Raw genomic sequence first — 24235 nt, 5'->3', positions numbered from 1 at the left:
GTTCTTTAAATACTTTCAGATCAATTTAATATAGCAGGTGGATAGAGATATCAATTCAGCTACCATTTTAAATACAGTAACTCTGAGAAGTTCTAGTTATTTCTGGCATTATTGAAATTAGAGCTATACCAGAATGATGTCTTTTTTCAATATTGTGACCCACCAGCAAGCATTCATGTATCAGTCATCATTGTCTACTCATAATATTCATTTAATGACTCTTCGAATTTTATTTTCGTTGGGTAGACTCTCACAGTAGAAACTCTGTATTAACCAGCTTACAAGGTTAACTAAGACTTTTTATTTTCTTTGTAACATACTAACTGATGCCTATAGCATGTTGAATGCTCATGGCCATAGTTACCTACCAGACCTACTAGCATACCTAGCACTTTTGTTTTTACTGGTTGTGTACTTATTAAAAGTCAGCTGTGCTATCCCCAGACCTGTGTATACTAGTATTATTGGTAGTATTGTTTGCCTCAGCATTTGATTGTCCTGACGCATACCTGTATTGTGGACAGAATGTGGAGAGACAGAATGGTTTCCTACAGACAGAGGTGTCAGATGAGGGCACATTTTATTTCCCTATTTAATTTGTACACAGAACATATCATATGGAAAACTGTGCCAGAACAGTTGAGCCAGGGAACTTGATTAAACACAAGTACAGGAGTTGGCATTTAAAGTTGAGCTTACCTGTTGAAGAATATAGCATAAATTACTGGAACCCAAATTAGAGCACAAGGTCAGAGGCTAGGGTTGGCTAAATGCTGAAGCCCATGGTCAAGTTGAACTTTCCCTAACCCTTCTTGCCTCCTGAGAATGGATGCACTTACAGATTGGGATTGTTATGCAGTTGGACATCAAATGGTGGTTTAACTGGGGTGGCAGAGAGCCAGGTGAGGACTGAAAAGTGTTCAAATAGGAGTGAAAATAAAATTGCTCCATGTCATTCTTTGTGAAGACAAAACCCAATAGCCAAAGGACTGAAAATTTCCCCCAAGAAACTGCTATTTTTGAAAGGACAGTGGAATATATACATCTGCTTCTTATGGTAGAATAGCCATGTCTAAATAAGATAAGCTCTTTGCTTTGTGCTGTTGTTGGCGGTGATGGAGGTGGTTTTTGTCCTGGCATCTACTCTTGCCTGACACACACAAAAAAAAGCAATGAACTGTTGGCTAATTTGACTTGTCAAGATGACATTTCTAATTCAGATACATCATTTACTAAAGCAAGTATAGGCATTGCTTTTTTAAAAAAATACATATATATTTTATTGATTTTTTACAGAGAGGAAGGGAGAGGGATAGAGAGTTAGAAACATCGATGAGAGAGAAACATCAATCAGCTGCCTCCTGCACATCTCCCACTGGGGATGTGCCCGCAACCAAGGTACATGCCCTTGACCAGAATCGAACCTGAGACCTTTCAGTCTGCAGGCCGACGCTCCATCCATTGAGCCAAACCGGTTTCGGCGGCATTGCTTTTTAAGAATCTGCTATCTGCTGACTATTTTTGTAAATTTGGGTTTCTATTTCGTTTGGCAATTTTATTGTTGCTGCTGGTGGTGTTGGTGGTGTTCTACAGTGGAGCATACCTGTAGCCCAACTAAGGTGTTTGAGTCAGACTTTATAAACACAGAAGCACTCCGCATGGGTTTATTTCATGTGTTTCATCTGACGTCATTTGTGGCACTGAAAGTGAGATTATAATTCCCAGAGTGCTGGGACAGTTCATTCAAAGGTTAGCCTACCTATGTTTATAGTAGTTCTCTGTAATATAATTGTAACTAATTTCTACTGTTGTTTTTGGAGAAAACCGTAGACTATAATTATGTGTTAGCACTTTTTAAACAGCTCCCTGCATTGTCATATTATTTTAAGTGGGCTCTGTTGAAAATAACCTTTTATGTTTTGATTGCAAGAATATAGCTTACACAGGTCTGTAGTTAGCAAAATACAAGGATCCAGTAAATGATAGAGCGTCAGTGCAACTCTAGAAGCATTTGTTAAACATTTCCCGAGCTGCCCTAGGTTTAGAAGGGAAGTGGTCAGGGAAGCAGAAATTCTTTGTTCTTTAACAGTTGATCAATCTTGTTGAATAGGCAAGATATTACATAGAATTGCTAAGCCCCCCATGCAAAAACAACAACAACAAAAAACACATAGTCGTTATGCAAATGTAAGAATGCTACCCATGAAGTATACTGTATTTCATTTCTGTGGTCCACTCATAAGAAATCTCAGAGCAGTTGAAACCCTGTCTCCCAGAACTAAGGACAGCAACACCATTTTATCTCTTGGCAAATGTTGCCTATATCTTCACCAAATGGCAGATATCTGGATTTAGTTAGTCATCTGGACACACCCTTCCCCTGCTGCATTTCATTGCCATATTAGTAATAGAATTTTAGTGTTGATTTAAGACAGTCTGCCTTAAAGCAGATTGCATAGTTTGCACACTGTGAATTGTAATTAAAGTGTAAGGGGTGCTTATTATGTCAACAACTGGCATGAGAACCCCCAAGCAGCAGGTGACCCCGAGCATGTGACGTTTGTGACAGCTAAGATCCCCTTTTCACTGGTTTAGCAATCTGAAAGTCCAAATTGAAAGAAGCCCAGAGGCTGTATATTTCATTAGATCCCAGGGGAAGTACAGGATACAGCTTCCTTCTGCTTTCCTGGGAGGTCGCCAGAAAGTTTGTAGAGCTCTGTTTCTGTCAGAGGCTCCAAAAAGAAAAGAAAAAGCACACACAAAACAAAACAAAACACCATACACACCACAAAACCATCCACCAATCACCCCCAGGACCATAAATTTGACATTTCCCACAGTCTCTCTGAGACCACAGTGTTGCAGTGTCAGCAACATGCCCCTTGCTTTGAATTGTTTGAAAGGAAGGCTCAGTATTCTAGCATTTAGAAAATGTTTAACCGTCCATGTGCAGTGATTCTTTTGGTACACAACCATGAAAATTGATCAAGTGCAGGTATCATATGATTTTATTTTAGACACTTTTGCATTATGCATTACATTTCCCTCACCTGCTAGAATGGGGTGGAAGTCTGAATTTAGAAAGATGAAACCACATGAATAATCAAGGAAACAGACCAAGGAGACATGCCATATGTATTTCAATTCTTACTGTGATGGGTGAACCATTTGAAATGTGGTCACATTAAAGGTATGCTTCTGTGGGATGCTCAGAACCTTTTAAGGGTAGATTTTTCATTGTGTTCCACAGACAGTATAGACCCCCTTTAAGATTGTGGTTTTGGTGGAAGGTTTTCATTTTCAGTCATCTTGGAACTGGACTGGAAGTTGCTGGAGTGAGTAGAAAAGGTGCATGTTTTTTCTCAGCACCTCACATTGGATTCTTATCATCACGAAGTCTCCGTATGACAGAAATGGAAACTATAGTACTTGTACTTTGTTACTTAACTTTGGCAATACAGCTCTTTTGGTAGTTGATTTTGAATTTGGACTCAAGCTTCCCTCATGAAGTGTTGCTGGTCTGCCCTCACCTCAGGAAGACCAAATTAGAGGAAGTACTTCTAGCCCCACTTATACTTAGCATACCTTTTAGTCCCCAAGTGTATCATATCTATCTATCTATCTATCTATCTATCTATCTATCTATCTATCTATCTATCGTGTTGTTAAATTTAAATCAGAAAATAAGAATTATTGAACTCAGACTCCACTTTTGTGTGTTTTATTGTTTGGTCAAGAAAGAAGGGGTTACAGTTACTGTTTATATGCTTGTGTGTGACTGTGTGTATATGTTTATGCTTAAGAACACTTTAAGGTTTCATAGAGAAGCATACACCATTCTTGCAAACTTAGTAACTACATTAAAAATTTCCAACTTTAGAGCTGAATTTAATTACTGTAATTAAGGGAATACCACTTGTTTTAAAGTTATACTTCATGTATTATAGAAAATGTGCAAATAATTTCTTCTTATTTATATTCTTCAAGGTCAGTCCTATCTAGTCAGAGGGAAACCTAATATCCTTAGCAGAATTTTACTTCAGTTACCCAGAGAGAGATGAGAGAATAGGCTGAGAGGATGTGATAGAAATTTGTCCGTCTGTGCTGCCTATGTTTAGCTAATTAATCTTCAATTTCTGCATTCAGAGGTAGAAAATTGTTTCAGTTATGAATTTTGTATTTTTTACTTATCTTCTAAATGAAGCTTTGAAAAAATTTCAATGTGTTACTGAATACTACTTCCTTAATCTTTATTCTTATTTTATCCTTTATCAAATGTTCTAACCTGCTTTGAAAGTATGTGTTTTATTTTATCATCTGTACATAATCACATCATTTCATGGATATCATATAGTCTTTTAAAAAATAGCATGAGTAAAAGTGAATATATATATATATATATATATATATATATATATAAAAGCACTTTTCAGAACCTTTGGCTAATTTTAAAAACAACATTCTCAACTTTAGCCCAGGGTTGTTTTTTTTTGTTTGTTTGTTTGTTTTGTTTTTGTTTTTTAAAGATTTAAGAGTACCTGAGATTATGTCCATATCAAGCCAAAGGTAAAAGCTCTTCCGTTGAGTGAAAGAGGGTGTGGCAAACAGGCTGGGTATCAGAACTGGCCTCCAGCCTAACAATATTTTCAACACAGTTTCAATATCCATCTTTTGAAATGCATGCTAGAATAAAACCAAAAAGGAACTTTTCATATTTTCAATTATCTCAGTTTAACTTCTGGTGTTGTTTTTGTTGCTGTTGCTCATCTAAGTGGCAGCAGCTTTATTGATACACTATTCCAAAGGTGGTCATGTCACTCCATCACATACTTTGTAAAGTGCTTTTGCTCTCTAATATATATTAAGGTGTCTCTAGTGATTATAAAACCAGAAATGCAGAAGCTCATCAGCACATATGGCAGGAATTTTCTATAGTAAGGACCTAAAAACATTTACATTAAACAAAATTTGTGAGCTTAAATTAACTCTACTCGTTAAAGACTCGGTCCCAAAATATTTGCAAAGAATTATTAGAGTTGTTTGTTGATGTGAGTAATCCACTTCCCTTTTAAATCTTTTGTTGGTTTATGTTTTGTTGGTTTATGTTTCAAATATTACATTACCTAACAGAATTATTGTGAGCACTACACAAGACATTTGAGAGAGAGAGAGAGAGAGAGAGAGAGAGAGAGAGAGAGAGAGAGAGAGAGAGAGAGAAGTTGGTTTCTTATTTGTAGCCTTAATTGGAAAATCTAGCCTGTTTTCTAACTGGACTTTGTTTCTACTAGGAGATAGAAAAGTCTATAGGTCATATCTGGGATAGCCCTGGCCCCTGACCTCTGCTCAGGTCACTTATTGAGCATTTATTACATGCAAACCTTTCTTTAGACAAGTGGGAGCCTTGTGCCCTCAAAGGCTTGCAGCTTGTTGGGAAGGCAAATGGGATTCTACACATGGAGAAATGAAACAGGAGCTGAGCCCTGCTCTTAGTAACCAGGCTGTAGGGAGCCAGAGGAAGGAGCAATCCTGCCAAGAGGAAGAGAGAGGATTCTATCTTCACCCTCTTTCACACTGAATTAACTTCTAAATTTAGGACAGGGATCTGTGCTGTATAAATGTGACTACGAATGGGACAGAATGCAATTACAGGTACTTTCTGTGCCTAAGTGGGGTGCTGGTGAAAACAGAGGGTAAAAGCAAAGCAAACTGACTGAAAATTTCCCAAATATTTGATAGAGAGCACTGGGTAAAGTGTTGCAGTTTTTAAAAAATATTTTTTTATTGATTTCAGAGAGGAAGAGAGAGATAGAAACATCAGTGATGTGAGAGAATCATTGATCGGCTGCCTCCTGCACGCCTCCTACTGGGGATGGAGTCCACAACGCGGGCATGTGCTTTGTGAACTCTTGGTTCATAGGTCGATGCTCAACTACTGAGCCACACCAGCTGGGCAAGTGTTGCAGTTTTAATTAATGTATTTTAATGGCAATTGAGGGTTAATAAGCCCAATGGGGACTGGTCCTAGTTATCAACATGCTATTGCCATGCAGTTGAGAATAGTTATGGGCTGTGAATGCAGTGCCAGTGGGTTAATTAAACTTTGCATTAGTCTGTTACTCATTCTTTAGGCAGAGGGACTTTTGGTTTTTCAGTTGCAATTTTTTTTTAACTTTAGTTAAGTTTGAGTCTCCAGAAAAAAAATCAAGAGGATGGAAGAGGTGAGATTTTGAATTAATGAATTTGTTCAATCAAGACAGAGGACCAGAATGAACAGTTTAAGGTTCAGACATCTTTCACAGAAAGGCTATGTCTACATGTTCACAGTCATTGCCTCAATGTTCTACTTTGCTTCTAAGGACATGACATCTTTTTTCCATGTAATTTTTCAGACAGTATTTGAAGCCATTTATTTTATTTTTCTCAAGGAACTTTTCAAGCAGATTTTTCCATGTGGTGAGCACCAGGGCCCACGATTCTCTCTGCATTGATACTCTCCTGTCTAAGCAGTGTGGTGATTTGCAGTTGGTGGTGAATTCTGCTGAGGAGGAATGTCAGTGTAGACGCGGTGAGCACAGAGCTTTGTAAGCCTCTGTTCACTGCTCTGTCTCCAGTGCTCATTAGAGTGCTTGGCACACAGTAGGGGCTTGATACATACTTGTTGGTTTTATTTGTGGAATGATATGTTGGCTACATGATTACAGTGTGCTATTAAGAAATTTTAGTTGTTTCCATTTTCTGTGTTGCTAGATTTTTAATATTTTAATCAGCATATGACAAACATTCCTGAAATAATTTCAGATTTTTCAATGACGCCTGAAGTGCCATTTACTCTTTTGCCATCATTAGTTTCTTGGGACATACAATCCTTAGGGCAAAAAAATGATTAGACTTAAAGAATTAGGAATTTTAGGGGAGATCTAGCTGGTTTACTTTAATAGCCTTGAAGATGAGATAAATGACACCGAGGATTACCGAGTTTTTGACGATTGATTCTCAATCCCAGATTTCCTGATTCTGAACCTGATGTTCTTTGGGGGTTATTAAGCAAATACCTTAGAGCTTTTCCTCTCTGGTGTTCTCTCTCACTCCTGGTCTCTCCTCTGTGAGTCCGTTCTTTAGATGAATTGGGGAATAGCGAAGTGCCGCAGCAGAGCAGGACTGGGGGTGCACTTCACGTGGGAATGTCTTGGGCCTGCTGCAAGGGGCAGCCGGCAGAAAACAGCGATCTGGCGATCTGCCTCCCTTGCAAAGTTATTCCTCTTATTACAACAGAGCTAATTAGTGGATTTTCTAATGTAGGGAAGTGTTGCCGTTAGTAAAAGTTTCCTCGGCGCCAGAAAGCAGATGGTGGCTGTGAGCAGTGCTTTCCTTTGCCAGGTTTTGTATATGCTTTCTAAACCTGCAAGAGATTTTGCTTTCCCAGATTTCAGACTTCAGATCTTTTTTTTTTTTTTTTTTTTTTTTTTTTTCTGAACAGAAATGGAAGCTTATGTTTAAATGTACGTGCCTCATGTGGCCCGTTTGACACATCATAGTTACTTGAAAATGTTGAGTAACATTTGATGTTCTGCATGAACTTCTCTGAGAGCCTTGGGACGTTTTTACGTTGTTCTAGACTTTCTCTCCTTACAGAAACCAAGAGCTTGTGCTTGGAGATTGGCACAATAGGGGGTTCTGGTAGGGTTATGGAAAGCAGCCTATAAGATTTTCTTGATGTGGAAATCTGTTTTATTTTGTCTTGTTTTGCTGCCAATTACTGTGTAAATACCAGTTTTTCTCAGTGAGGTTCCTAAGAGCCTGCATCTATTCATTATGACGTCAGTGTTTGTGTGCTGGTTTGAGTAATTCCTTTGCCTCTCTACTACTGGTGAGATGTCACTCTCTTTCTGTTAATTTTAAATTCTCTTTTTGCCTAATCCTTTTTTATGAAATCCCTTCCAAAAATGTTTGTTTAAATTCTTCCTCATTGAAGTATAAGCATGTCTGTACAATACCAACATGGCTGTATTAAAACAAAGTGCTTCCTGATTTTAAGGCCAATTGGGAGAATATGCGACTATTCTCCCAATAGACGTGAGGCTGTTTGGTATGGTAAAGACTCATGGCTTCGTTGACTAGCACTTTAGAAATCTTTTCCTTTCTGCAGAACCTCCATTTAGAGCAGAAAAGGAAATATTTAAATCATTAGGTGAGTTGTTAAAGTATAAAATAAAAATGAAAAATGAAACCAACAGTGATTTTTTAAAAAAATTTTTTGGGTAAACATAAGAAGAATTGTCCCAAAGTTATTAAATGGAAAAGTCTTATGGAATGACTGTTCTGTTTTTGGAGGGGATAGACAGAATCAAAGGAAATGAAGGAAGGACCTTCACCCCTTAAATTTGCATCATTCCCATGTTAAATTCTTCTGCTACTGTTCCTTCCACACCCCTTGTACTAACCTGGTAACTCAGAGACCTTATGCAGGGTATTATTTTACCTTTAAACCCTGAATAAACTCTGATTTATTTTATTTTATTTTATTTTTACTTGTAACTCTTCCCATGTCTGTTGCAAATAAAATTTCCTATCTCAGCTGAAGAATTTCTATTTCTGACCTTGGGTTCAAATCATACCACTTCTGTTACTGTGTTCTTTTCCCCCCCTCTTTTTACCATTTCTTCTTTTTCTTTGTTTTTCCCACTGATAATCTGTTTTTATCTTATTTCCTAGTAACCAAAAAATAAAACAGGACAGAGTTTAGAAAAGACACTTAGAGATATATTAAAAAAGATGATTTAGTCACCATGGCTCTTTGCTTTTTTTAAGATTGTAATCTTAAAAGGTGATGCTGAAATCAGTCTGAACCACAGGTTAGAGCCCTGGCTCTGAATGCTGCAGGGGTTTAAACTTTGCTGCATGAAGCCCAGCAGGGAGAGGGTACAGGTGATATGTGAAAATGAGGACATGATTGGCAGGGGAAGTTGTTCACTCCCCAGCTTCTCTGTAAGCTTTGGCTTGTCCATAGGCTTCCATCATTACCAAGAAATTGGGAAAACCCTGGAGTCCAGAGATTTGTCATTTTGGTTAACATAAAATGAGCAGATAAGCCATATCCTACTTATAGAAATCTCTACCTCCCCATCCTGCTCTGATAGACTTTGGGAAGGGTTCTAACCTAGAGAAACTCCATTCCACCACCCCCAGTGAAGATGGAGGCAAGTAGATACTCTTAAAAAACAAGTAATGCACATTTTTATAAATGGTCAGAGTTGAATAAGTGGGATTCTTAGTCAACATTATGAGCTAATTCAGGACTGGATAATAGCTCACAGTGCCTTGCACACAGTAGGTGATCAATAAATGTTTGATGGACTGAAAGAAACAGGCTTCGTCCTCCTGAGGGTGATTAATTATTAGTAATCCCTAAAGAACGAATCTCATTGAAAATGATTTTTGAAAAGAGAATTCTTGTAAAGTTCTAATCACTCACTCAGACTTTTTGACAAAGAGAAGTTGTTGAAATATTACTTATCTTAGAGACTAGCCCCAAAACATGATTTTTTAAAATTAAAATAAATTCAAGTGACAAATAAGAAGCTTTTTTTAAAAGCACATACTGCAGATAGTTCATTATATTAATCCTATATGAACTATTACTAGGTATTGGATGGAAGACAATTTAATTTTAGGATTATTACTAAGCACATTACTCATTCATATTGAGTTACTGAAATGGAAAATACTATCTCTCCTCACAATATAACCACAGAAAAGGATGTAGATTGTATCCTAAAATGAAAACAAAAATGACAGCTAAAAGGAACTCGAGGTGAAGGTTAGAGCACACCAGCTCCACTGGCACCAAACCCGGGTGGAAGTGGGTGTCCACTGTGGACAATTTGTGACAGCTTTTCTGACCTCAAAGCTGCATAAGTGAATTCACGTGTTTTAATAATCTAGGTTTGGTTTTTTTTTCTTGTTATATAGATGTTTGCAGTTTTCTTATTTGTATCAACTCACATTTTTGAAATCTTATAATTCAGTATAGGTTTTGGTTATAAAGTTCATTGACTAATCTTTTTAGCATGTTCAACTGCTCCCTAGTATAAAGATACACAGAACTTGATGGCTTCCAAGTGTGGTTCAAACATCCAGAGCTCTTGAGATTAGCACCATGTGAAGAAATTTTAAAATATTGTACTGCAATTAATTTTAAATAACTTAGCACTGCATATATGAGAAAGAAAGCCATGATAGAATCCAAATGGAAACTCCTAAAAATGAAATGATTCAGTACATTTAAATCATTTCATCTATCTTAAAGACATGGGAATAAAACATGATTATTTCTACTTATATAAAGCTTGGGTGAATTTCTAAAGAATCAGGTATCTTATGAGCTTTATTATGATAACTAGAGGCCCAGTGCATGAATATGTGCACAGGTGGGGTCCCTTGGAATGGCCTGTGAGGATTGGGCCCCAGCTTACACCCCCAAGCTTCCAGCCCCAGCTGGTGCCCCCAGCCCCGCAGTCCTGCTTGGCACCCTGTGGCCTGGTGCTGCCCCCTCACCTGTTCCATCATCCCGCCTGCGGGGCAATTGATTGGGGCCGGCCCTCCCCCACCCCTGGCCCGGTTCCCTCAGCGCCTGGGAGCAGGGCAGTGGCCCTGCCCCCTGCTGCCGCCTCTGGTTGTCCTCTGCGGGGTGATTGGCGGGGCAGTCGGGCCCCAGTTTGCACCCACCTTAGCCTGGCACCACCCGCTCACGTGCTCCACCATCCCACTGCAGTCCCGCTCTCATTGGGGCCCATTGGGGCCAGCAGTGGCTCCACTGCCACTCACTGCCAGTGCTGCATTGCTGACGCCTGCCATGTTTCGTGCCACCCCCTGGTGGTCAGCACACATCATAGCAAGTGTTCAAACTCCTGGTTGAACAATTTGCATATTAGGCTTTTATTATATAGGATATGGAGAGTCTGAGGACCATTTGATAGGCCAAATGAATGTTAACTTTCTATATTCATGCATATTTGTTACAGGTTCAGAAACCAAGTCATTAGGGCAAAGTTATTATCAATGTGGAAATTGATACTATTTTAAAGTGTATATATATATACACATATATATATACATACACACACAAACACACACACACATATATATACATACATACTAGTATATTTGTATATATATGCTAGTATGTGTGTGTATATATATACTAGTATATGTATATATATACACACATATATATGTGTATATATGGAGATATATCTGAAGTATTTTTTTAAAGTATTATTCTAAATTTTAGGATCTGGACTAAATTCTTTAAGGATACCTTATTCAGTATCTCCTAAACAAAAGTTTTCTGGTGTTCTGGATGACATGATGCATCAGGATAGAAAGAGAAAACATTATTTATGGGCTTCTTGGCCAGGGTTGGCCAAGTCACTGAAGATAAATATTGGCAACTCTCGATGGGCTATTTGCAGTCACTTATAAAGAAGAGACAGTCTTTGATATATAGTGGTTATTGCATTCATATTTTTTATAATTGCATTTATGATCAGCAGCACATAAAAAAAATACCACCTAGTCCCTTTTGATGAAATGGGAGTCCCTGTTTTCAGTGCAGCCATAAAATGAGCAACTGGATTGCTAATACTAAGTTTCAAATGAGAATTCTAGAGCTGGACAGAGCTTTTACAGTATACCTCAGCTCCTTCCTTCTGGTCCTGGATTGAGGCCCATAAAGCCATAGGGTCAGAAAAATCCATCCAAGAACATCTGTTGACATCTCCCAATAGGCCTTGTTTTATTTCATGGCCTTGAAAGAGCTATTTTTCACTTGTGATTTCAATTCTATTTCAACAGACATCTATTTGTGCCTATATGTTCCAGATACTGTGCTATCTGGCAATAAAAATAATGATGTAGGAAATAAAAGTAAGTAGTCAATGTGATTCTTTAACTAGTTTATATATTTTAGAAAAACTGCTTCTAGGTATTGTACAGTTAGAGAATTATTGTTTTTGTAATTTAAAAGGCATTTTAAATCAGGCCATTCAGCTCTCATAATCTTGGCAGTCAGGCAATTTAGAGGATGAGTAAATTGAAGTTTAGAGAAGTTAAGGGGCTTGCCTAATTCCACAGAGCTAAAATGGCCAAAAAGGCACCCATACCCAGGTTTTCTAATACCAGGTCTTTTGCCTTTTTCATTGTACCACAGCTACCTTTGTTAGACCTGTCATTTCTGTTGAAGGGAGGACACCAGGCCTGATAAGGAATAACATTTATCACTACCTGTGAAATTGTTTTTGAGAGAAAAAAATCTGATTTTCAAAACTATTTTGATATTGTACACCATTCCAAGTAATGCTAATTATGTGGTAATAGCTTTATATTTCACTTGAAAGAACTCTGCCTAAATCCTCTCTGTCTTGCTAGAAAAGTTAATACCACCCATTCCCAGCAACAGTTAGCATCCAGGCTACTGTGAATTCTGTTACAGGCTACAGTTAGTGGTATTGGTTGTTGTTAATAGTAAAAGAATAAAAGCTATTACAGACATGCAGAGTACCATGTTGCTGTATATCAATTTCATCAGCAGATAGGACTTAATCAAGAGGGGATGCCACAGAATCTTGATTTTATTATCATTATCCTGATTGACGGAGGACATAAACCTTGCCTTTATTCATTTTATATCTCCAGGTATACTGAATGAATGGCACATACTGGATGCATTAATGAATGCAATGAATTGATGAATGGAATAGGCCCAAAGACAAGGAGATTAAAAGAAAGAAGTGCTGTTTCAAGAGAATGTTCCAATATCATTTCCCCCTTTGATTAGGAGTAGTGGTGTGAATGTTGCTAACACTGCAGAATCCCAGACTTGTCTAAACTCTCTAGTTACATCTCTCACAGTGGTGGAACTCACGAGTACACTGATAGTCCTGTTTTCTTAAATACTTTGGGAAAAAAAGAAAGAAAGAAACCCCAAACTTCCTGATTTATTCAACCACAGAATCTCCAACCTTCTCATTTAAGAGTCTGCATTTTTTAAGCAAATTGTTACTATGCCATTCTCATTGCTAATCTTCCATAGAATTATTTTCATTTTCTGGGTATGGCTATTACAGGGTCCAGTTGATTTTTCAGAGTTTGGTCATTTAGTCAGTGGATTTAAATATCTTCTACCATGTTTTCTCCCTGTTCCCTATTCGTCCCCCCACAATCAATTCTTAATTTCCTTCTCACCCTTTTTCCTTTCCAAGCAGGAAAATGTCACAGTGACCACCTTGTCATCCAAAATTCCATCCAAACCTTAGCTCTGGGGGTCTTCTTCTCTGGGCCTTAACCTTACTTTTAGACAGTTGTCATTATCTTTGTCTAAAGGTCATAGCTAAATTGAATAAAAGGAAAGCTGTGTTTTCCTGTCGATGCACAAAGGCAGTATTGACTTCCCTAATCCAGTTTACTGAGGGGTGAGAGAATTAAATTAGATATCTAAGCACAGAAATTGAGAGCCTTTGAAAACAAAGATAAGGAGACAAGACTGTATTTTCCCTTTTCCTGGGAGCTCTGGGCTCAAGATTTTGCAGGTGTGTCATCTGATCCATGGCTTACATCGATCAAAACTGTGCCAATGCATATTTAATTAGCAAGGGGACCCTGGGTGCATTATAGCCATCATCCCTATATTGAATGGACTGTCAGACTTTCTGCATACTTCTCCACCCCCACCTTCCCCTCAACTGGAGTCCCCTCCCTTGCCTCCTGGTTTGGGAAGCTTCATTTTGTTTGAGCAGCTAAAAAGTTTCTTTGTCTTTAGTTGCTGATGCATACAGCACCACTGAGGAGAATACAAACAAGTAGAGTCCTAAAGTGTTTATTTTGTCTAGGAAGACAAGCTAAACCAATTGGATTCCTTTGGTCAGATTTTCAAACCCTGTAGAAAACCAACAAGAAAAAAACAAAAAGAAAAGAAATATACTGTCATCTCTTCCCGTATTATAAAGAGTTAGTTATATTAAGATTAAAAAAAAGAGGATTACAGGATAACTAATAATAGAATTAAAAAATACATATCTTATATTTTGATAGAAAAGTATTTTCTTTTAAAAACTCCGTTTTTGATCATCAAATAGGGCATATTAGGAAATTTTTTATTTAGTCCAATTTGTGTGACAAAAATTCACCATTCTGTCCTGAGTCTATCATACTATTAGGGAATCAAGTTATTTAAGACAGAAGGTGGGCAAAAAGTTAGAGCTGGATATGTGTGTTGTTGTTTTTTTAAGTCTCTAAGGTTTCATGGAAGCTTCTATTGGTAAGGATTCTTAAAGTGACAGGAGGTTTGGAGTTTTGCCTCAGATAGGTTATTTCATGGGATTGTGGTCACCATTCATTTTCACACAGGTTACAAAGCCTGAATACCCAGACAGAGTGTTGTCTGATAAACAGATGCAATGCACCAAGACTGCTTAGAATAAAGGCAACAGACTGTGAGCACATGTTTAGGACTCATTTAAACTCATCAGCATAGTGTAGCTCATAGTTCTCTGTTTCTATTCTACTTCTGAGGTAGCTTCTTGCTGATAAAGTAACAGGGAAATTTTCTTTTTCTGCTACTACTTGATGCAGAGACTCATGGGAAATTCATTTGCATACATTTTGTTACAAAGACTGACTACTTCCTGGCTTAGACAAAGTGTTGCCTGATAAACAGACTTAACACACAAATGTCTGTCTGGAATAAACAATGGCAAGCTGAAATTTACATTTCCATTATCAGAGATAATCTCTTTCCCAGTATATGGGAATTAAGTACCCTTTCTTTAAAACCAGGTCTGTAATGCTGATGGTCTATACCAGAATCACATAGTGTGTGGGTTGGTATTGATATTTTAAAGAAACAACAACAAAAAACTTGTGTGGATGGGAATATTTATACTGCAGTGGTGAATGTACATTTTTGGGGGCACCTTACTGTTTCAAATCCAGTTTTTCTTGCATTATTATATTGGAGCCCACAAGATTCTTGTTAAGTTAGGCAAAATAGTCATTAGTGTCCCCATTTAACAGATGAAGAAACTGAGATCCAGAGCAGTTAAATTATAAAACTGAGGTTTCTTTTTTGGGGGTGCCATCTTTTTATCATTTCAGACTCCTTTTAATACTGACATATGAATGCAAAATGTTAATATTTAGAGTACTACCTTAAATACTTAAATGGCATGGTTACCCTCAACAGAGGGTATTTTATTACTTTAGTACATTTCTTTACAGATATCCAGATACATGAAAATAATGCATGTAGACTAAAACTTAATTATGCGTTATTTTCATTTGACATGTGTTTTTATAACGTGGAAGTAGACAGGGAAAATTTCTACTTTCTGTTGTACAAATGAATATATGAGTACTCTTCAAGTACATACTCTGTTTAAGAACTTAAAGAACTTAACTGTTATAATTAATTTTATTTATGGAAAAATAGTTGACTATGAAGGGGAAATTACCACAATTCTGATGTACGCAATAATGTTATAGTAACAGCTTTTAAAAATATATATATATTTGTATATATATGTATTGCATACATTTTGTTACAAAGACTGACTACTTCCTGGCTTAGACAAAAATATATATATATTTATTGATTTCAGAGAGGAAGGAAGAGGGATAGAGAGAGAGAAACATCAGTGATGAGAGAGAATCATTGATTTGGCTGCCTTCTGAACATCCCACACTGAGGATCGAGCCCACAACCCAGACCCGGGAATTGAACAGTGACCCCCTGGTTCCTAGGTCAAACCTCAACCACTGAGCCACGCCAGCTGGGCTATAGTAATAGCTTTTTAAGCAGGTCTTTATACATGAGTGGAAGGTGACCAGGTAGCTTGAATTCTGAATTGATCAACAGGTCACTATCACAAGTCAAAACAGCCTCTATTATGGGAAAAACAGAACTCAAATGACTACCTAAGCGCTTGTTTATTTTAGTCATAGAAAATGTGAGGAATTATAAATGTAGCCAGAATATCTCATGCTTTTGTATATCTTTAGTAATCAAATATTCTTCCCATTGAGTTCATCTATAACTACAGAGAAAAAGCTGATTATTATTTGAAATCAGCCTCATGGGAAGACTGAAGATTTAAAGATTGAGTCATTTTGTCATTACGTTGAGAGTGACTGAATTTGTATTTTTAAAGCTTAGAAATGATTTCCCCTCACTGTCATAACGCAACAATAGTTACGCCATTTTTTCTCTCAGTGTGTTTAAACTGTGTATCATACCACAATCTCCTTGCGCACATAAAAAAATAACACATTTATGAGTAGGTGATAAGACAGTTGAATCATACTTCAACCTAAACCATCTCATCATCATACACAGCCCTGACTAAACAGATGGGCCTTGAATGTCAGCATTAATGCCAAAAAAATCTCATTTCTGCAAATTTAATATTTCACAAATTCTTCTTCAGAAAGGATTTGTAAAAAAGTTTTAAGAAGGAAAGCGGTAGCTACCTACATTATGTAATGCTCTTCAGTGCGCCCTGAAAATGTGATACACAGGAGTGGCTGAGGGGTGGATCTCCCTCCCGAGCAGCTGGCCGCCCGCGGGGTGGTCTGGTGGAGCCCTTCCAAGTCTCTGCTGCATGAACACAGGCTTCCTGCTCCCTCTGAATCCTGATTAGAGGAGAGCAGGCCCAGTGTGTGCAGATGAGCCTGCTCCTTTGGGAACTAGAGCGTTTCCTTCCCCAAACGCCCATCTCCCTTCGATGAAGGACTTGCTCTCTCTACTTTGATTGCTGCAGATCATGCACGCACACACACATGTCCATGCAAACACTCTGTTCTAGCTAACTGGGGAAGTTGTATTTTAAATACAATACAGATAAGACTTGCCATTTAAAGAATAGGGGAGTGTTTCCACTTAAAAGCTAAGAAAACTTTCATGGTATGACTCACCTTACAGTTTACCTGTTTTAAAACATAGGGTATTTTATGTTTTTCATTAAGTGGGCTACAGTTATATACATTAATTGACATAAAATTTCAGTTTGGTTATTTTATCTATTCTCTGGAAATGCTAATAATAATTGAATAATTTTCGTGGTCCAGATTTAAGGATGGTATTACATATTTCTGTTAGTTCTTTGTCATGACCATGATGGATAATGTTGTATTTAGCTGATGCCATTGTATTCATCAGTGTTTACACATAAGCTACACATTATTTATACATATGTGTACCTTTACACTGACATTCTACATTCTCAAAGATTTTTTTCAAATATTTCCTCACACCCCAGTCTTTAAGGTCATGGTGATACTGGAAAAAATAGACAATATTCCTAAATATTTCAAAAAAGTACTATAATACTTCTTTGATAACTGTAGCTATGAGACTAATGAGCGAACGTGACGTCACCTTCATAGCCATTTGATTATCTAAATTTCCTTACTGTAATAAACAGGCTATGATACTGGATGATCAAAATAGAGTAATTCTAAACCTTACACTACCAATCAGAAATATAATTATTTTCCCACCGTAACATTGTGAATGTGGAAAAATGAGTATCAGTAGTCTCTGACCTGACTCTTCTGCAGAGGGATCATTTCCCTAAACATAAAAATCAAAAGCTTACCTAAATGCTGAACATCTCTAAAGGCTACAATTCTAGAGAGTAACTGTTCGTTATATTCAGAGTATAATCACCCTTACTTCTGATTTTCTTTTACCCCAGGAATGCTCTTAAATCTTAATTTATTTGCAGGAAAGTATTCATTCCTGTCTTTGCCTTTTCTTTCTCACACTATAAACAACTCCAGCTCTTTTCTGTGGCATTTTCACTTTATTTCTTCCACTTGACTAACTCATTTTTGTTTCTGGGTACCTCCTGGTTTCTTTATACTGCCTTTTCATCTGGGAGATTTAAAACTGGACACAAAATTCTAACGAAGGATTTTCAAATTTCATCTTTAGCCAAATCATTATACTTGTAGGGAGGTTGAAACTTATGCTAAGTTATTTTGTTAGTGGAACGAGAATTTGTACTTTTATGGTCTGTAGACTTTGTGCTGATAGCATGTTGACTGAACAGGAATTACCCTGGTTTTAGGGTAGGAAGGCTTCTTCACCACAGCGTGCCTGTTCTTCCTTTATCAGCTATTCACACAATAGTCAGTAGCATCCTGAGGTGCTCTTTGGGTGTCAGGATATGGCAGGTTTCTCTTTGTATTTTTTGAATGCGTGAAATATTCCTCTGTTGTCCATCATTTAAGTCTATACATAGTTCCAGGGACCTCCTAATGTATCACACACCATCCTGAGCTCTGGCTGTTCTGAGAAGCCTCATATGGTTGTGTCGGCCAGGGGATCATAGGAGGTGATCATCTAAATACTGTGCAAGGTCCCCCACACCCCACCCGAACCAGAGGGATGTGCCTCTCTCACCCCTGCCAGACCCCACAAAAGGGGGAACATCTAGCAGAAATAAAGGCATTTTCTCCCTCCTTTATCATTTTAGAAGTCCCAGTCCCCTTTTCGGTTTTAGGTTGTGAACTTAGTATATTTTTCAGTCACTGGCCATGGTTCAGTGTTAGAAAGCTGAACAAGTGAAAATTTATCTCCTTAGTTCAGCAGTCATTGAATCCTTGGCTGGTCCAGGTACCCTTAAGGTACTGAGGATAAAACAAGAGTTTTCTTACAGAGCTCAAATCTTCATAGGAGATCATTTAAAATCACCTTAGTACCTAAGTACAACTTAACATATGTCACACCATAAGAGATTCATACACATTGAAGTACTGGAGAGAAGGAAGTTTAATTCTAGGTCAAGGTTTAGCAACATTCCCTCTTTGCTTCATTCCTAAAGAACATAAAACACATGGAAATGGAGCCTGTATTTCCTTGTCTAATCAGTTTTAGCATCTTGACATGTTTTTGTCATTCTTCTCTTTCCCCAAAGGGGTATTCTCTGAGATTTCATGCTGAGGAGAGTTGGGGGAATGCATATGTGCTTAAGTAGCAAATGCAGTGCGAAGCTTCTGTTTTTGCATCGCACAAGCTTATGGAAGCAGAGACTAATATGTAGGCATTGGGATTTATTTTATTCCTTTCCCCAGTGATTATGTTGATAGTGAAATATATTTGTCTGAGTACTTCAGCAATATAGCTGTAGGCGCCATAAAATGCATAGATAGATGGCCACCAGTTCAATTAAGAGGTCCCAACCCAGCCTCCTATATGCAAACCCAGTCTATTTTAGGTTTAAATTTCTGCTCATAAATTTTTTAAAAACCAAAAGAAATATTGCTTTTCAAGGTTACGTTGAAGTCTAAGGTTTCTTTAACAAAAAGCAAATCCCTAGATGGGAAAAAAATTGATAACCCTAATGTACTTCCTCACAATTGCATTTCCAACTCCATCATTTAAACATACTTTAAATAATATTCTCTTCATATACAAATCACCTAGTTTTCAACCAGGTGACCAGAGAAAGTCATTGCCAAAGGTAACATCTAAGATATGGAATCCAATTCTATGCAGTCAGGGTTGTTTTGGGGTGGGCCTCTAATTATTTCAGGTGGAAGGAATCAACGAATCACGGGATAATTGTCCAAAAAAGTCAGGCATAATGTTACCTTGGCTGCTGATAGGCCGCTACCAAGTGTAAAAAAGAGAAGAGTAAATTAATTGTTAACCTTCATGATAGTGTTTTAATGCAAATGCTCAAGAAAGAGATCTTTCATTTGTATTAATTATGTATGGGTCGGAATTAATTTGTAATTCTGGTCATCTGGTTGGCTCCATAACAGCGTTGGTGACCTTTTGCAACAGCAGAGAAAGTGTCCGTGTGTGCTCCGCATAGAATAGCCCAGAATAGCACCGGGACTCGGTAATTCTGTTCCTCGGTTCAGAGAGGAATGGTTTTAAACGGTCCATGGTAGGGAATAATTATTGAAGTTTTAAAATCATTTACATTTTATTCCAGGATGGCGTATTTTACTATGCAGTCCTCTGTGGATAACAGCATCTCCAGCTTTTGAATAAAACTGGAGAAATTAAATTCCGTTCCCAGTTTGGCAAAGTGCCTTCTCCAGTGTTTGTATCTGAGCTTTCACAGGAGCACTGCCGCCCCTTTCAGACCAACTCTCAGCAGTCTCCTGCTGCTCAGTCCTTCGCTATCTGTTTGCTTCTTTTTCCATGGCTTGGAATTTTAAACTTTCTTTGAACTTATCTTTTGTTGCTGTTCATGTTTTCTGTAATCATGTTGTATTTCTCTGAAGATACAGTGGCAAATAAAATGTAAAGCAAAGTAAAAAAAGAAAAGTCCACTTGAGATTATTTTTAAAAATTGGGTCTTTCGTTACCCTTTTTGCCTTCATATTAATGGATAAATGTCAGGAAATTAATTGGCTATTGTATGTTGAAATTAATTGAGATAGACAATGTTTTTTTTTTTCATTTGTTCACGAAGAACTGATTAATTATGAAGATATTACACCTAGAAGAACATTGTCTGAGCTAGCATATAGAAAGTGAGGTTTGCTAGTATTACTCCAAAGGAAATGTTCTATTTGGCAAGATTTTATGTTTCTATTTTGGGATATGATCAGGAAGGATTCTAACTTTTCCTAAAACAAAATTATATATTTTCTTTAATTTTTATTTTGGATATTAATGCCTTAAAATTTTCCAGGACAAAAATAATAAAGGTATTCCTTCCTTCTAAAATATGTTGACTGTCTTTTCAGAGTATCTCATTTTTAATTTTTAATGGCAAAATTATAGGATTTTTTTCTTAGAAAAGAATGAAGGCAGCCATACCATATTTTTAAATTGTTTGCTATAAAAATAATATTCATTTATGAAGTTAAAATTTAAATATGGTTCAACATTAATTTTCACTTTCAATTTTTAGTGCAGGCTTTGTATTTCATTTCATGGTTCATTCTAAAGGATTTCTCTAAAGTTTCTTGACCTATAATACTTTTTACATTTTTCTTCACAAAGGCGATTATTATAAGATGATAAAAGATATCACTTTGCCAGATTTAAATAAAAATTCACATTCCACATCTTTTGTTAATTGAACCATTGAATCAACATAGAATTTTTGCTATGGTCACCAGGTTAAAATCATCTGAAAAATTTTAGATAGACATTTTCTTTATAGTGTGTTCCTATAATTAAAATCTTCATTTGCTTAAAAGCAGGAAGACTTTCTAAGTTATAAATTAGCAGTTTTCAACCCAGAGTCACTAGTCCTGATACTTCTTTTTACACTATCTCTAAGAAAGAGAATGGTACTGCCCTAACTCTGTTGAAATAGAGGCAATATTTCCAGTTTATTCAGTTATGGGTCATGATCTTTTGATCTTGCATTGAACTTCTTGCTGAAAGATGGTCAAATTTCAGACAGTTAAGTCTAATCCTATAAAGTCAAGGTAAAGTTTGGATTCAGGCTTTTCACAGATAATATACATTTTTCTAGAAAAATACTTTTATTTTTAGGTAATGTTTTATACCATTTTAAGTCTCAGAAAATGTTTTACATCAAAAAATTTTCCCCTTGACATATTTTGCCTAATTTTTCCCCACCTAGCTAGTTCTTCAATTCTCTGAAATTCTTTTGATCTAACTTAATTTTAACCTCATTTTTAAATCCTTTTATTTTACATGATCCCATTTATAAGTTAAATTACTTGAATTAATTTTTTTTAGTTTGAAATGATTGTGTGTGTGTGTTTTTTTTTTAAAAAAAGGAATTCAGTAAAGGGTGTGCAAGAACCTGTCTTTACTAAACAGCCCTGTTAGGATCACCCAAATGCATCAGTACAAGAGAAAAATAATACTCCTAAAGTGTGGGAAATGTACCTTTCAGAAAGACGCCACTGATTTATCCTGTTAGTTCAAGGAAATGTGCTAGAATATTAGGACACTGGTATTTAATGGTGTTAGTCTGCATAGTCTGTTGCTGTAATACAGAGCTAAATATCAACAGAACTTGTTACTGTTATTTGGGCTGCTTTTATATACCAGCTTCAAAACATGTTTTGACACTTTATTATGTTCTGAATCAAGCTTCAGATGTGTGTAATGAAGGATGAAGTCTTGATCAGACTCTAGTGTATATATCATGGAGAAGAGCAGTTTGGAAATGGTCTGACTGTAAGAGAATGGTCTTTCTGAAGAGTTTCAAGTTATGATCTGGCACAAGCCAAACACACTGGAGGTGTAAACAAAACCGAGGTCCTCTCTAAGGGCACAGGCTGCTGTGGCTGCTCCCCATTCCCCCTTCATTTCTTTTCTTTTTTTGTTCATCATGTTATTTCTGTAACATTTTCACTCCTGGTTTATATGCTGAACCTTTTGAGAAAGTCTGGCACCTCTGATCCACTTTCCCTCACAGACACTATAATTGTTGGCTGTATTTTTATGTTTTTCAGATTCAAGTCAATCTGAAAGTCCCAGCCAGCCAAGTGATGCTGACATTAAGGACCAGCCAGAAAATGGTAAGTTTAGCTTTGAGAGTCTACAGTAGCCAGCAGCTAATCAAGTACAAGGATTTCAGAGTCTGCCCTATGGGTGGCCCACAGTAGGAACAATGGGAGGACTCAAGGAGTACTCTGGACAACTCTTGCAGCGCCCCCGCCCCCCCCCTCCACCCCCACACACTATTAGGTACACATGGCACCTTAGTTCCTAAGGAAGTTGATGACTAGACAGGTGGAGTTGACTTATCAAATTAGAATCTTTTACAGCATAAGTGAGGAATCAAGACTGTTTCATTTCATTTTCATTCCTTTAAAAGTGTCCTATGCCCTGCGATCTTCTTCAGTAGTAATTTAAGATCATTGACAAGTATTTTTGAGGCCTTTTAAGAGTTCAACACTTTGCTCATGGCTTTAAGAAAATGATCTCTGTCTTTGAAGGGTTTTCGCTTTAAATTGACTAAAAAAAAATAAGGGTACATGACAGTATTAAATTCCTCAATTGCATAACTATATAAACTCTCTTGTACAGAAATTTGAATAAATCCTTTGTATACAAATACAATAGCGTCCAATAAAGTACAGAATTTAAGGTATGTACTCCAAGTATGGAAAAGATTATAATAGGTTCGAATTTTCAATTGAGTAAAATCATCAGTTTCAATAAAAACCAATAAGTGAACTAGAAGTACTTATCATATGATAAACATTATATTATGTACTTTCACAGATATCATCTCATAGAGTTCCCAAATGCTCACCTTGGTCATTGAACTGAAGGCTCTAATGGGAGTACTTGACATTAAGGGGCCTGTGAGGGGAATATGGTGTTGTGGTTAAAACTCAGGTTGAGGTGTCAGACCTACATTAAAGTTCTACCTCTTCTGTCCCTTACCTTTGTAATACTGAATAGGTTATTTAACTCTCAGGGTACAGATTTCTTCTTCTTCTTTTAAATAGTATGGTAATAATATTACCTACCTGTTGAAGAATTAAGTAAGATCATATGTACATATTCACATAGTTTATGCTTTAAAAATTGTTGGCTGTTGTTTAGTATAACTCATTATTTTCTAGTCAGTATAATCCAACAATTTTTATTCCATCTTTGCAGAATGAGCTCATTCCTTGAGTCTCTCTTCCTTTTGTTGTTCTATACATGTTTTCATTTTGAATTTCCATCTAATCTGTTGGAATAGATAGGTAAACTGAATTATTGTAGGATGGAGGATTGAGCTTACCACATTAGATCTCCTATTGCTAGTTTTTCAGGGTTTGTTTAATTTCCCAAGCCTGGGAAATTCTTTGTAACATTGTTGGGCTCTAATATTAAATATGGACTGTCTGGTGATTCATCTTCTCTTCCTGGTATGTCGGTGGCATTTTCTGTCAAAGTTGTCTTTTCAAAGCAGGCATTAAAGAGAGAGAGAGAGAAGGAATGAGAGAGAGAGAGAGAGAGAGAGAGAGAGAGAGAGAGAGAGAGAGAGAGAAACTGCCGAAGCTTATTTATAGAGGCATAAACAGCTACATCTTATTTTTGTTAATATTTATAAGAGTGATTTATAGATTAGTTTCATTCTTTATATCCTACTTGACTTATAGGTGATGCCTTAAATGTTTTTTTTTTCATATATTATGTTTATCTACAATCTGCCTGAAGTTGTGTTCAGAGATCTTTTTTTTTCTTTTTTTTTTTCATTTTTAAAATGTTATGGGCTGTAGGGGTATGTGGTTC

At 36.9% G+C, this 24235-nt stretch overlaps 1 protein-coding gene across 7 annotated transcripts in view; it reads left to right on the top strand.

Moving 5' to 3' along the window:
• NFIA (nuclear factor I A) overlaps positions 1-24235 on the top strand; it is a 572371-nt gene that overhangs the window by 371962 nt on the left and 176174 nt on the right. For all 7 annotated transcript variants that reach the window (XM_081087468.1, XM_081087471.1, XM_081087469.1 and 4 more), the window contains exon 3: positions 22456-22521. In XM_081087468.1, the coding sequence (XP_080943594.1) occupies positions 22456-22521 (66 nt within the window). The remainder of the gene's footprint in view (positions 1-22455; positions 22522-24235) is intronic.

The sequence above is a fragment of the Myotis nattereri genome (genome assembly GCF_964212035.1).
Source record: "Myotis nattereri genome assembly, chromosome: 3".
NCBI lineage: Eukaryota > Metazoa > Chordata > Mammalia > Chiroptera > Vespertilionidae > Myotis > Myotis nattereri.
Note: the sequence above shows the minus strand (reverse complement) of the source record. Positions and strands in the feature narration are given on the sequence as shown.